This window comes from Notamacropus eugenii, chromosome 6 (assembly GCF_028372415.1).
Source record: "Notamacropus eugenii isolate mMacEug1 chromosome 6, mMacEug1.pri_v2, whole genome shotgun sequence".
Classification (NCBI taxonomy): Eukaryota; Metazoa; Chordata; class Mammalia; order Diprotodontia; family Macropodidae; genus Notamacropus; species Notamacropus eugenii.
This window is the reverse complement of record NC_092877.1, coordinates 348516186-348531445: the sequence shown is the minus strand read 5'-3', so window position 1 is coordinate 348531445 and position 15260 is coordinate 348516186. Positions and strand designations below refer to the sequence as shown.

Genomic DNA, 15260 nt, shown 5'->3' with positions numbered 1-15260 from the left:
CTTCCATCTCTTCCTCTTCCTTTCCTCTCTTCTCCTCTCCTCTGTCTTTCTTCAGCTTTGATTCCTTTTCCATTGTAATGAGAGGGCTCCAATAACTATTCTTTTCATGTACATCTTTAATCCAAATAGCTAGATAACTACATCAACCATTGGATTTTCAATCAGTCTCTAAATCTGCCATTTTATATTCCATAGGATCAGAGGATTGGAGCTCTAGAGTTGGAAGGAACCCTAGAAGTCATCTCATCCATCCTTCTTATGTTGACATATGAGGAAACTGAGATTAAGTCACTAGTCAGAGGTTATGCAGATAGTAAACAGAAGAGCCAGAATTTGAACTCAGGTTCAGGGAAGCCAGTTTCAACACTCAGTAAACAGAAGAGCCAGAATTTGAACTCAGGTTCAGGGAAGCCAGTTTCAACACTCAGATTTCCACAGTTTTGTATACTTGTTTAAACTGGTCCATAATTCTCGCCATGTCACACATCCAGTGTCTTTTTGTAGGACAGGTTTCTTTCAATACACTTGCCATTCTTGATCTTCTGGACAGAGTTTGTTTGTTATTTTTATTACCGTTCTAATAGTCATATTTTAATAATAGAGGGATCTATGTTTTCACCAGTGTGGGTTCAGGCTCCCTCTACCTGAGGAAAGCTATAATGATTCTAAGCTTTAACAAATGGCTTTCACAAGTTGCTACAGCAAAAAAAGAGAAATCCTCCTCGAAAGTCACCCCTGCAATGGGTCTCCCAAAACTTAGCCATCCCAGCACTCAAAAGGCAGCACCAGCCTGCACTGCTAGGGTTGACCTGGAAGCCTCTGGAGCCTGGGACAATCAGCCAGCTGAGGCTGCACTAATGTCACTTCTGGGACCCCAGAATCACCTGGGGAACTTGGGGCAGCTTTGAAAGATGACTTCCCTTTTGACAGCTCATTTTTAAATTGGTTCTGAGGAAGGATAGCTGTTTTTGTTGTTGGTGGTTTATTTTTTATTTTTCTTTTTAAAAAATATCCCCCCTGTCTCTGAGGAAGTTCAATGTTATGATGAAAAGTAATGACAGAAGCATAGCAGAAAGAGTCTATACCTCAGGGCTCATAAAACCTGTGTTCAAATGTGACTCCAATCCTCATTAGCTATGGCATATGAACAAAATCAAGTCATCTCTGAGCCTCAGTTTCTTTATCTGTTAGAAAAGTAATAGCATGTTTGTTATAGGGTTTCTGTGAAGCAGTTTGTTAACCTTAAAGCACTCTACCAATGTTAACTTTTATTCTTTCTTAATACAACCAATAGAATCTGTTCTCACTTCCTGCCTCTAACCTCTAATAGCTCTGTGACCATGACTAACTCACCAAGCCTCAGTTTTCTCACATGTAAAATGGGGACAGTATGTGTAGTATCTACTTCACATAGTTGGGTGGCTCGAGAGAGAATATCTTTAAGGCACTCTATGTTAATTGTGATGAGAGAAAGAAATAGAAATGGCATTATTTTCTTCACTACAAAATCCCACAGTGAATTATTTAGGAGTTGGAAATGTAGTATTCAACCTAGACTTTAAATTACTCTTTAGAAGCATATTTATTTTTGTAATATCTTAACGTATTTATCTTCATAATATTGTCTTATTAATTGCTCTTGCTTGTTTCTCTGTGGCTGAATTTGAGCACTTCTCATTCTTTCCCATTTAAAGATGTATGCAGGGAATATAGAAAAGATATAAAGTAATTAACACAATATACTGTGCCACATTAAAGAACCTCCAGCATTTTTCTTAAAGAGAATGTCTTCTGTTAAACGAAGACATTTATGAAGACATAAACCTTTGCTGTTGTCACACCTCAGAAACAGCAGTTGTGGGATGTAGTTCATGAAATATTTCTTCTCGTAGCTTTGGAAAAGATCAAGACTAGAGAGAGTGTTCTCAGGACAGTTGAGCTGTTCCCTCAGAGGAATGGCATTGGGAAGTGAGATTTGTGTTGTCACACATCTTTAAGTGAAGTGAAGTTTTATCTTTTAGTATATTTGATCGAAGAAACCTCTGAGTATTTCTGTCACTTAAAATTGAAAACCTTCATTTCAGATATTTTAGAGGGAAGCCCTGTACTTCTGTTGAGACTCATCAGATACAAAGGGCTGTCACTTTCAAATACATTTCTGTTATTTGATATCACCCAGAGCTTAGGAGGTCAAAATTGATCAAGCAACACAATCCATAGACATAGACGGGGAAGGAGACAAGGTTCAGTGACTTCAGTTTTGTTTTGTGTGTTTTTCCAATTCATCAAATATTTAATAGTGGAATGGAATGGAATTGAATGAAAAAGCCTAATTTAAGTATTTACTACACGCCAAACGCTGTGCTAGCATGACGATACAAATACAATTTAAAAGTGAAATAAGGCTGTCTGAGGTCTCATGCTCTTATTGGGGAGAGGCATTGAGTCAAGGAATCAGTTACAGGGAAGATGGAAAGGCCTGCTGGTTAGGACTACTACATTTGTATACAAGTTCAATGATAAAGACCAAGAGTCTTTAGTGTACAACCACAAGTCAGATGGAAAAGCACAGGGGTCCAAAAAACATAGCAGAAGGACCGATGTCAAAAACTGGTACACCCTAGGGAGCAATAGTAAGACATTTGTAAGGCCCAGTTGATCCCCATCTTGCCAGAATGATATCAGCTGATGCCTGCCCACTCTTCTAAAACAGTACATAACATTTCCATGTAGATAGATAGATAGATAGACAGACAGATGATAGATAGATAGATAGATAGATAGATAGACAGACAGATAATAGATAGATAGATAGATAGATAGATAGATAGATAGATAGATAGATAGATATAGATACATTCAGAATTTATACAAAATGCATGCAGGGTACTTTTGCAGGGCATGCACAAAGGTTTTAGCATCTTTGAAGGGATCAGGAAAGGCTTTGAATAGAAGGAAATATTTGATTTGGGTTTTGAAGGAAACTCGGAATTATAAGAGATGAGGAGTTGGGGTGTTGTGTTTTCCAGGCATGGGAAACAGTCAATAAAAGACCAGTATCTTTGGTGTGAAACAACGTGCATCCTATTGCTGGGCTGTAGAATATTTGGGAGTGTGGGGAAGGAGAGAGAAGAGGTACTATAAGAGAAGATTGGAAAGGTAGGAAGGAACTAGATGGTGATAAATTTTATATGCCAAACAGAGGGTGAACTGGGAGAAGGGAACAGGTATCTGTTAAGATCCCACTATGTGCCAGCCATTGTCCTAACTGCTTTACAAATTTTACTTCATTTGATACTCACAACATCCCCGGGATTTAGGTTTTATTATTATCCTCATTTTACAGTTGAAGAAGCTGAGATAGACAGAGGTTAATTGACTTGTCCAGGATGACACAGCTAGTAAATGTCTGAGACTGGATTTGATCTCAGGTCTTCCTGACTCTACATCCAGAACCCTACCCACAGCCCCCATAGCTGCCTGTCAAGGAGTATATATTTGGCCTTGTAATTCCTTCCTGAAAATATTTTTTCTCAACTATTTCTTTCTCTGTTAGAAGGAAATTCTTTTCTTTCAGGAGGTAGGCTTCCTTGCTTTGTCTTGGCATCACTGGGATACCAGTGGAACATACAGGCTGTTCCCTGGTTATCCCTCACCACGTAACCAGCCATCTTTGTCATTCTTCTGTTTCTTTGATTATATGTCTTACAGTTATCCTCCCCCTGACATTGCCTTGTGAGTGGTTTTCATTTTTAATTCTTCACAGGCTCTGGCCTGTGTTACCAAAAAGCCATATTATTTGAACTCTCATATATCAATTTCATTTTTCCTTTATGTTCCCATGTTGCTTCCAGAGCTTGTGACAGAGCTGGTCAAACAAATAGATTCCATCCGTGGCTCAGCTCTCCATCTGTTCTGGTAGCAGGATTTGTTGGTTTTCTTTCTGCTCAAACACTAAAGTGACTTCCTGTTAATCTGAGTCTGATTTGAGAAGGAACGGAGCATCTAGAGAGAGGAGAATTTCCAAATACCTTGGTGTGAACTGGCATATAAGAATCAGAATCAGAAACACGAGACTGGCAGCTGCCATACAGTACCACACCTCCACACCTGAAGAATAGGAGCAGAAATTGACACCTGCTTTCATATCTTTGATTCTTAAACCCCCTCAGCCCACATAAGTATAAGAATTCTCTGGAAAAGAACAGATTTTGGAGGCTTGAAGTCATACTTCACATCCAAAATGGTCATTAAATCTTGCTACTCTTAAGACTGAATAATATTCGATGAATATAGGCTTGGGAGATGCTACCTGGAATGAACACGCCATGCATATAAATATAGTTTTGATATTTTAAACTGCTTCTGAAAGGTTCCAGGTTTGATCCTTTTATCTAGGGTCTCCCCAAAGTGAGGAGAAAAAAGCTTCTAAATATACAATATAAATATAATAATAAATAAATAATACAATGTAAATCAGAGAGGGAGATAAGGAATGAAAATAGATCTATCAAAGGCCATGAGACAAATCTTGTTCTTGTTACCCAGAAAGGAGCCTCTCACAGAAGAGTCATTCAGACCCTCATGTAGAACCTAGCTCTTCTTTTTCTTTTTACAATTTAATGAGCACCTTCATCTTATTTCTGATTCTATATCAGTTTAGATGCCACAGATTGGCTTGTCGAGGAAGGAGGTACTTTTAGATACAGGCAATAAGTGACTGAGTGCCACTAGCCTCAAGATGAGGGAGACAGGGAAGGCAGAAAGAGGAAATACGAGGTGTCTAGTTACTGAGAGGTTAAGGACTTGGCCTGAGGTCACACAGACTATATATATCTATATCTATATATACACACATATGTGTGTATATGTATATATGTATATATACATATGTATGTAAACATATGTATATGCATGTGTGTACATATGTATATGTGTGTGTATATGTGTATATATATATATCACAGTTGGGAATTTAACCCAGACATTTCTGACTTTGAAGCAGGATCTCTACCTGCTACAATTCATTGCCTCTCCATAGATTTAGTATGCTCCATTTTAAGTAACAGAAACATATACTTTTATTACTTAATTAATAATTATTATTAATGCATTTTGTTTTTCATATCATAATTCCTTTCTAGTGATCACTCTTTTCTCTTCTTCCCAGTAATCTCTTTTAAATACAAATGAATAAATAAATAAACAACAGTTAAATAAAACTCTGATACAGCAAGAATGATTGAAGATAGTCTGTCAAAGTGGCCAGTCACCACTTGGAAGGAAGCTTGTTCTAACATTAGTCATCTGGAATCTAGACTGATTAATCATTGTGTTTGAGTTGAGTTTGCTGCAATTTTTAACATGACATATTTCTGTTTTAAAAAGTGCTGTTAAGATAAGTGGTTAAAGTTACCTGGAAAATTAAATTTTAGGTGGCATGCCACCTTCGTCGCTGAACTTGGTTACATGAGATATTATTACACATTCTTGTTTTGAGTAAAGGAAAGCATTTAAATAAAGAAAATGGAAGCAAAAGTAGGAAAACTATATTTAAAATTACCCTTTTGATGCATCTTCCCTTCTAGAAGTCAGAATTGTCACAATGAAAGTTCAGACAGTCATGGAATACAAGACACTCACCAACGTTGTTGGCTATCTCAAAGGAGCTTCATTTCCTGGTAAGTAGAACTAAGCAGTGATGAACTGAAATTTCTATAGGGCAACATAGGATAATTGTAAATCCTACATATGTTATAATTTAATAGCCCAACTTAGATGTTATTAGAATCAGATGACTTTAAAATTTAATCTTTCCTTTGTTTCTTTGTTATATGGAATGATGGCTCTTTACTTTGATAATTTTAATGGGTATGTCTTTGTACACTTTAAAGACATTGGCTTTTAATAATATCTCTGGAAGACTATCCAATGAGTTTCATGCTGACTGGGATTTAGACTGTCCAGCAGAGAACATACTTCTTGAGGGCAAATAATGACTACGTCATTTTTAATCTTCATAACCTCCTGATACCTGTCACATAGTGCCTCATATAGTAGAAGCTTAATAAACATTTAAGTAAGTATTTGAAAATATACATGGATTAAGAATCTAAACATTAAAAATAAAAAACAGAGTAATCACAAAACAGCAAAAAAGATGATAATAATACTCCTATTTTACAGGGTTGCCATGAAGCTCAAATATTTTAATGTTTCATGCTTTGCAAAATTCTATGCATAAGTGCCACATATTAGTATAATAAAAGATCTAAAGAATAATTCTTTCACAACACATTGTGAGGCAGATTCATTTGTAGCTATTTTGGTGCCCTTCCTTTATGGTATAATCAACAATTTACTTTGAATATTTCTGTCGTCTGTTCTGTGCTGGTTAGGTTAACAGTGGAAAGTAACTTACCTTATTTGAAACCAATACAGTTTGTCCCCATGCTCCTAATCTATAAGAATAAAGACTTCTGAGTTTTAAACAGTCCAGTGGTATCATTCTTGGAGATCTATTAAGCTCAGAGGTAGTAATGGGCTTTCTGAAATTTACTTACAGTTAAGGAACTTGAACACCCCTTGAGCCGGTATCCTTAATGAATCAACAATCTTAAACATAAGAAACAAATGGTCCTTGCAATTTTAACTATTGAATTTGAACCATTTCAATAAAATGATTTTCCATCAGAAGACTCTCTAGCTGAAGCATTAGGAGGATTTATTGTCCTTACAGTATTTGTCGGTTAACATTGGAAAATCAGAGGAGAAAATAATCCTCATTTGGGAGAAGAAAAGAAAAAGTTGTTTTCTACTCAAGTCTAATCTTTAAAAAAAATCCAAATAAAACTGATATAAATCAACATTATAGTCAATACTATGCAGGGCATAAAACTTCATTCTTTTTCTTTATTAGAATACTAACATGACCAGTCTGTGTACCCGTTCTAGTAAAGTCCTAATGAAGTAACTTTGAACATAAAAGCAAGTCACAAAGTTATATTGCAACACTTTTTGATATATAGCTTACCAAAAGTAAGCACAATCTTAAGTCATAAATTTAGAGCACATCTGGAAGATAAAATAAAACATTAAAACCTTCACAATGCCAGTTACAAATCTGAGGTTTATAGCTGTAGGCTTGAACCTCAGAGAAAGTTAGCTGAGGAAAATCCATTTCTTAGTGTAACATAAGCACCCATCTCCAGACATGACAGTACTTTACCCTGTCTCCCACCAAGAAACACATAGAAAATTATACTTAACCCAAAATGCGTCAACTGAATTTCCTTAATCACAGCATCGGAGCTTTATTATATCTATGTATCTAATGCATAAAGAGCCAGAAGTGACCTCAAAAGCTATCTTTTCAGTGAGTGAATCAATAGACATTTGTTAAGTGCTTACTATGTGCCAGGCCCCATACCAAGTGCTTGGGATAAAAAAAAAAAAAAAAAAAAAGGCATAAGATAGTTCCTGTGCTCAAGGAGCTCACAATTTAATGGATTAATTATCAATTAATTTAATATTAATGATCATCCTGTAGATGAAAAAACTGAGTTCTAGGGAGAAAAAGGAAGTTATGATAAGATTAATGTTACAAAATGTAAAAGTATTAAGATTACAAAGGGATATAAGTAAGGCAGGAATGCAATTATATTGAAGCAGTAATCAGAATATTATAAAATGGGAGTTCAGAGACCTCAGTTTAAAAACCCCTCATATAGTGGAAAGAGAACTAGATTTGTCATATTTCCTGGGTTTCAATCTCAGCTCTTCTATTTGCTAACTGTATGATCCTGCATAAGTGAGTTCACCTCTGTGCACCTCAGTTTCTTCATGTGTAGGGTGAGAGAATGGATTAGATGGCTTCTGAGATCTCTTCAAGCTTTAAATCTATGATCTTATGAATTAGCAGAAAACCTTATGAACCTCTGTGTGAGTTCTTTCTCATGGGGAGTTCAGGGTCACTTGGCCAAATAAATATTGTACTAGACTTTGAATCAATAGTAATCAATAACAGCAAAAGTCAGTCAACCATGTTGTAGTTTTTTTTGAACCTTCTAAATCTAGCACTGTGGTCAGCAACATAAGTAAACAATGTGTTCACGAGCCAGGAAGATGTATCAAATCAGATATAAAGGTGCCCAATGCGTTTTGGAGAGTTGGTTGAAATAAACTCAAGATATCAAAGGTATTTCATTTTTCAGTGTGGGAACAGCCCCTCCAACATGACAAATTACAACTTAACTAACAGTCGTCAGTTAGGTATCAGATGACTTGTCCACTCTCAGTAAATGGTGGGATTTGAAATCCTACTCAAGGTACACCCTCTCTTGTACATGCTGAATACGTCCAGTAGTGAATCAAAAAAAAATGTTTTAAAATTCCTTGGATGTCTACTTTTCCCCTATTTAGCAAGGAGAAGAAGAGAAACAGTGAAGCTACATTACAAAAACCAATTAACCCTGAGGGGAGAAAGGAATTTATAAGACAATCCATTTTTATTTGATATTTTTTATTACAATGACCATGTTTCCAGATCTCCATAAAAAGATGACCCATCAGGCAACAGTTAATTAATATTTTATGAAGACTCAGAGGCTGTTTATAGGTCGCCTCCCATGACACTTTTAGAAAATGTTACAAAAGTTTTCACTGCTACGTTTGTGTGTTTGATTAATGAATGTTTCGAAGGACAGTGTGTGATCTCCTAATTCTGGCTTCTATTCTACCTGCAGCTGTATATACACTGACCAGTGGAGACCAGGGGAATGGACAGAAAATAGTAGGGGTAAACATTAACTCAATTACTGCTCTTTTGTCCAGTAAAGAGTATAAACTGCCAATGAATTGATTCTTGAGGCTTACTTGTAAAAATATTTCTTCCCCAGACCGGTATGTTGTTGTGGGCAGCCACCATCACAGTCCGTATATTTACAATGGACAAGAATGGGCCAGTGGAACTGCCATCATCACAGCATTTATCCAGGCCTTGATGTTAAAAGTGAAAAGAGGCTGGCGACCTGACCGGACCATCATCCTTTGTTCATGGGGAGGAACAGCATTTGGCAACATTGGCTCCTACGAATGGGCAGAGGTAAAAAGGAATCTAGGGAGAGTATACTCTGTATTTTCTTAGGCTAAAGTAAATAATATAAAATAATCATGTTGAATTCAAAGGAATGGATGCCTCTTGGGTATCTCAGTACAGACATGCCTTTACATTCCTTGAAAAATTTCCAGATATTCTTCAGGATTTGTGATACCCAAATTATGGTACTAGGCTTACCATTAACTTCCTTTATTACCTCAAACAATCAATGTATCTGAACTGGATGTCATTTTACTTGTCTGTTAAATGAAAAGTGTGGACTCTATCATCCCTCTTAGCTCCAACAGTATGTTGTTCTAGAAGTCAAAATCTCTCTTGTTCATGTGTTTCTTGCTCTCTGTCCACTCTGGCATTTTTAATAAAATTCCAATAATATGAGGCAGTATAATGCCATGTTAGAGCACTGGATGTTGAGCCAGAGGACCTAGGTTCAAATCCTGATCCTACCACTGACTAATCTATGACTTTAAGTTAGTTCAAGCTCCTCATTTATAAAGAGAGACTGTTAGACTTCATGGTAAGTTCACTTCATCAATAAATGTAAAAACCCCAAAGTAATGAAATGAATGCTGAAATGGCTTTTTCTCTTATCTTTTTCTTTGCTGCTCTGTGACCTCTTGGTTATTTAAAAACAAAACTATTAATGCACTTTATTTTAACTAGGCATTTCCCAACAAAAATCCTGCCTCTGGCATTCACTACCAGTGTGCAAGTGGCTTAATCAGTCTGGGCCTCAGTTTCCTAATCCGCAAAATGGGAGGGTTGCACCAGATTAGCCTTTCTTTCCACATCTATAATTCTATGAAAATCCAAGCAACCCTCCCTGCACGCAACAAAATATTTCCATGAAAACAATCAATAAGTCTTCATGGAGTGGTTTTGACTGATATCACTTTTCTCTTCTGTAGTTTATGCTTTGTTCTTCAACTATAAAACTTCAATACTGATATTGCCTATTGTATTTACCCTGAGTTTATTTTCTGGTTGTTTATTTTATGTTAAAAATTCCATCTTTGTTTTATTAATTATTTTTGCTGTATATGTATTTTTTCTTGGTCCTTCGTCCCTTTGGACCTCTTTGTATAAGCCTTCCTACATTTCTCTTAATTCTTTACAATTATTGTTGCTAAGTATGCAACATTTTGGAGAAAATTGTAAATTTTGTAGAAGACATATACACTAGCAGAACAAATTTTACTTTAAAAAACTCTATTGAGACTCAATCCAGTCTAGATCAGAATTCTTTTTTGTCTCGTTTGTTTATAGCTTTTAACAGTCACAGCTTTTTAAGAAGAAAATTAATAGAAATCAGATTAAAAAAACATATTTGTGGGACATTTCTTATTTTCTTTTGTTACATTAAAAAGATAAATGATTTTATCAAGATGGGAATTCTTTGACCTGGGTTCATCTCCCACCTCTGATGCATAACCTTTGCGGGTCTCAGTTTCCCTATCTGTAAAAGGACTAGAAATGTTAGACTATTCAGTCATTGAGATTGCATCTAGTCCTCAGTCTGTGATAGTACAACCCTCCCACTAATAGGTTTCACAAGGTCCTATCCCATTGTCTCAGTCACGATAGCCAACCTTTGCCAAGTTAGAATGTAAGTTACTTGAAGTCAAAGACTTTTGTCTTTTTCTCCCCAGCATTTTCCATAGTGAAGGCCTCACAGAAGCTTATCAATCAATGTTTGTTGAATAATTTTTTATTAATTGGTTACCAAGAAAAAGAGGTTTTTTAGGTACAAACCTGAAACTGGACAATAGATTTATCAGTTGAAAATAAACCTAGATATTTGGAAAGGCCCAAAGGTTAGCCATCAGGTGAATTTCTTTTTGTCTACAGTAGCTACAGAATGACACAATGAATATATTTAAACAGTGCCTTTGCTCAACATGTCATTTTGATTTAGAGGAAAGTAGTGTCTCAAAGTTAACAGATAGTATTCTGGTTATGGAAATTCATCTAGTCCTATCTTGGTCATTTGAATATAATGATTATGTAAATAAAAGATTGATGGTTGTTCCATATTGAAAGAATTAATTCAGCTGAATATTATAAAAGAAAAAAGATAAAGCAGGTTAAATTCATAAAGTTGTGCTTAAGATAGAAGATGTCAGTTAAAAGGAGCCAACTTCTCAAAATTCTACTCCTTAATCTTCTTCTTTGAAGATGTGAAAAGTCAAGCAACCATTTTTATGACATAGTTTTCTTTGGAACTTTCTCTTGCAATTGAAAAAAGTTATAACAACTGAGAAAGAACAACCTTTTTCTAGTGGGTTTTTTTTTTTATTATCATAAGACCTATTTTCCAGAAATTTTTCATCTCAGTCTGTTCTAAGAATCTGTATTCAAACTTCTGACTATTGAGATTGTGTGCCAATTAAGAATTATAATTGTGTGTGTGTGTGTGTGTGTGTGTGTGTGTGAGTGAGTGAGTGAGTGAGGAGAGTGTATGTGTGGATGTGGGTGTTTTAATTTAAACTTGGAAGGGATTTTCCAATCATCTGGTCGAGCTGGAGGCAATGTGTTACAAGTTAGTAGAGGTCTGACATGCCCCCACCATGGGCAACAGTCTGACACAGATCATGCTGTGACATGAAGCTGCAACAGGAACATAAGCCAGGGCCAATCACTGTAGATATTCTTAGCAGGTCATAAGAAAGGAAAAGAGTTGGAAGCTGGTGACCTCACTCTCACGGTTCTCACAAAGAACATAGTCAAGCCTGGATCAGCACATGGATGAGATTCACCAGGATAGAGTTGTCCTTGAAATTAGTAACTTCCCTGAAATGTAAGAGGACTGATGAAGAAGGAACTGGTCATGTCAAACAGCTACCTTGGCTAATCTATATCAATAAGTCAACTGGCATTTATTAAATGCACTGGGTAGTACGGTGGATAGAGCACTGGCACTGGTATCAGGAATACCTAAATTTAAACCCAGCTTCAGGAACTTATACTTGTGTGATCCTGAGCAAGTCACTTAACCTCCCTCTTGTTTCTATTTATCTCTTGATCTTATTAAATGCATAATACATTTCAGGCTGTATTGGTGATCTTAAGAGAATCATCTTGTGGTATGTTTATAGTTTCAGTTGTTGATTATCAAGATAACCAAGTTATAGTGATTTGGAATGTCATCTATTTTCTTTTCTCTATTCCCTTTTAAATTCCTAAATCAAAAGCACTTTGTACTGGAGATAAATCCTTTTTACTATTATTATTCTGCATGCTACCTCTCAAGCCTAGTTTGGTTTCTCTGATCATCCATCATCTCTGGAGCAGAAAAGACCATAAAACTGTGTTGACTTGTCATATCCTACTATTTAATTCTACTTACACTGAAATCTCTTGAAACTCAAAGTTATAATTAAACAGATTAGGTACTAATGGTCAATAAACTTGAAAGCAAGATTTAGAGTAATTCAGATATCAGTGAGTTGACTAAATTTATGTCTAAGTTCTAGAGTAGAAATCTCATTACACAATATCTTCACAAGAATTATTTTCTTCCTCATTAGTAAATGTACTTGATAAATCCCTGATACATTTATCTTCCTTACTCAGGGAAGTATGCTACTATCCTCATACTATGTGATTAGTCCATAGTTCTTGGCTCAGATCCTAGCTGGAGGTCTCAAACAGGGTAGGTGCTTAATAAATGCCTTCCAAATTTAGTTTTGGTAGCTGTGTGGAGAATGGATTGGAGAAGAGAGAAGAGAAAGATCGTTTAGGAGGCTAGTACAATAGCACATACAGATGAAGCATGATCAGGGTCTGACACTGTCTAAAAATTTCTACTCCAGTGGTAGCTTCAATCATCCCAAACTCCATAACAGAAGTTGGTTATTTGTTTAAGGTAGGTGAGAGTTCATCATGTTTTCAATTAGTAGATTGTGAAAAGAAAAAGTCATTATTACAGAAACAAGCTAAAGCATGAAATTTCAGTCTAGCTTAGAAGAGATGACTTAAAATTTTAAAGGGGTATTTATGTGGGAAAATAGAGTTAGGGAAGATATCTCCATCAGGGTTTTATTTCCAATAATACAGATACTTTTAAATATCTGTCCTTCAAACTCTATTTCCAAAGGCATACCCCATACTCCAGGGGGCAAGGAGACTCTTCAATTACTGGAATAAGTAATCTAATTGGTAGTCTCATTTAATGTTAAGATCACAAAATAGAAATTATCAGGCATTTGGGTAATGAAGAGAAAAGGGAGGATTAAAGACTATTACTCCCCTTTCCTCTATCTAAAGAGCTACTTCGCACAAAGAAGAGCTCGTTACTACAAAAGAAAAAACATATTTTTGGAACCACTAACGTGGTTGGACCTATCACATCTCGACCTCAATTATAATCAGACTAATGATATTATTGAAGAAAATAGACCTTTCCATTCTGAAGTTAAATTCTTGGATTAAAATTTCAGGTATATTAGCAGTCTAACTATCTGCTTGTGAAATGTGGCTTCTCTCAAGCACAAGTCAAAGCATACTTCATAGGATGTATTCTGTTTGGCACAAGTTGAAGCATACTTCTTAGAATGTAATAAAATCAGAAAAATCACAGAATTTATTCAGTGCCTTCATTTTATAGATAAGGGAGTTCTAGCTTTGACTGAAGCAACACCCATTCAGTGAACTGGAACATAGAGAAAGGAGATGACTTACCAAGGGTCTCATAGCTAGGGTGGTGGCAAATTCACATCATGCCAAAACTCACATCATCTCAGCTCTACTCCATTAATTTTCATTATATTGCCTTTGAAATAGATTTTTTTCCCCTTTTTTGTGGACTATTTTTACTCCATTAACATACCTGCAATACAATGAAAACTTTTGTTCATTGTAAGGAAGAGTAAAGGTAAGTGAGGCTGCTTCAATGGATTTTATGTAGATTGTTTGAAAATAGGTTATAAATAGACATAAATGGAAATAGCACTGGATTTGGAGATAAAGGTCCTATCATTTGAGTCCTGGTCCTGTCAGTTACCATCTGTGTGACCATGGGCAAGGTAATTCACCTGTGTGGGGGCCTCAGCTTCCCCAAATGTGGAATAAAGGGGCTGTACTATTCAATATCTAAGGATCCAATGATCCTAAGTAGGAGAAAGGGTATAAACCAAAGTACATTAGGCTTCCAATCAAAACTTCAGAAAGAAAACTGGATTCATTGTCTATATTAAAAATAGATACTTGTTTTTGTTGCAGGATTTCAAGAAAGTGCTTCAGAAAAATGTTGTGGCTTATGTCAGCCTTCATAACCCTATAAGGGGTAACTCAAGTCTGTATCCTATAGCGTCTCCTTCTCTTCAACAACTGGTAGCAGAGGTAAGAGATCTGATTTTATTACAGATTTTTTGACACAAGGTTCACCTTTTCCCCACTCCCATAATTCTCCTCTGGCACAGAGTCTGTTTTACATAAACAGAGAAAAATGTTTTCGTTGTACGTTTGGTGTTGAGAGTGAATGGTTAATTACCTTCAACTAAATATTCCAATCCTACTTTTAAAGTATTTCAAAAACATTGCTAGAAAAAATGTTGAAGACAACAGGAGGAAAATAACTATTACCTGTTACCTATCTAAAATTTTATATTTTGTGATTTCTCTTAAAAGTTTTTCACTTTATCTTTTAATTTATTCATTTCATGCCTATTTTAGAGAACTCTATCACATAATAGAATTCATGTTTTTATTTAGATTATTTTTTATGAATTTAAGGTTGTTTATCAATTAACATTTAAATTGTAATTTCACAGGAGGTATCATCTTTCCCAGAATGGAGATAATTATGGGTTCTGGGACCCTGGGACATGATCCTTCCAAAGATGAAGGCATGGTTGGGAATGACCTTTTCAAAAATCCACCAAAGCTACAATATAGAAACCAAACAAGAGATGAAACAATAATGAGCTAGGCTTCTGATTAGCCATAATTCTTGCCTGAAATGTAATGCAAACCAACATTTTATGACTTTTGTAAAATATTTTCTAGTTTAATAGTTTTCAGCAGCGTTTGCATGTGTGATACAATAAAAAAAGACATTTAAAAAGATGAAGTGGATAAATGTCTACATTTAAGACCAGCCAAACCCCAATGTGGATGCCCTAAATTATGCCAATGCATCTAA

General features: G+C 35.7%; 1 protein-coding gene across 4 annotated transcripts in view; it reads left to right on the top strand.

Annotated features, from left to right (window-relative positions):
- Window positions 1–15260, top strand: part of NAALADL2 (N-acetylated alpha-linked acidic dipeptidase like 2) — a 998881-nt gene that overhangs the window by 642936 nt on the left and 340685 nt on the right. For all 4 annotated transcript variants that reach the window (XM_072620248.1, XM_072620247.1, XM_072620249.1 and 1 more), the window contains 3 exons: window positions 5589–5681; window positions 8898–9103; window positions 14339–14458. In XM_072620248.1, the coding sequence (XP_072476349.1) occupies window positions 5589–5681; window positions 8898–9103; window positions 14339–14458 (419 nt within the window). The remainder of the gene's footprint in view (window positions 1–5588; window positions 5682–8897; window positions 9104–14338; window positions 14459–15260) is intronic.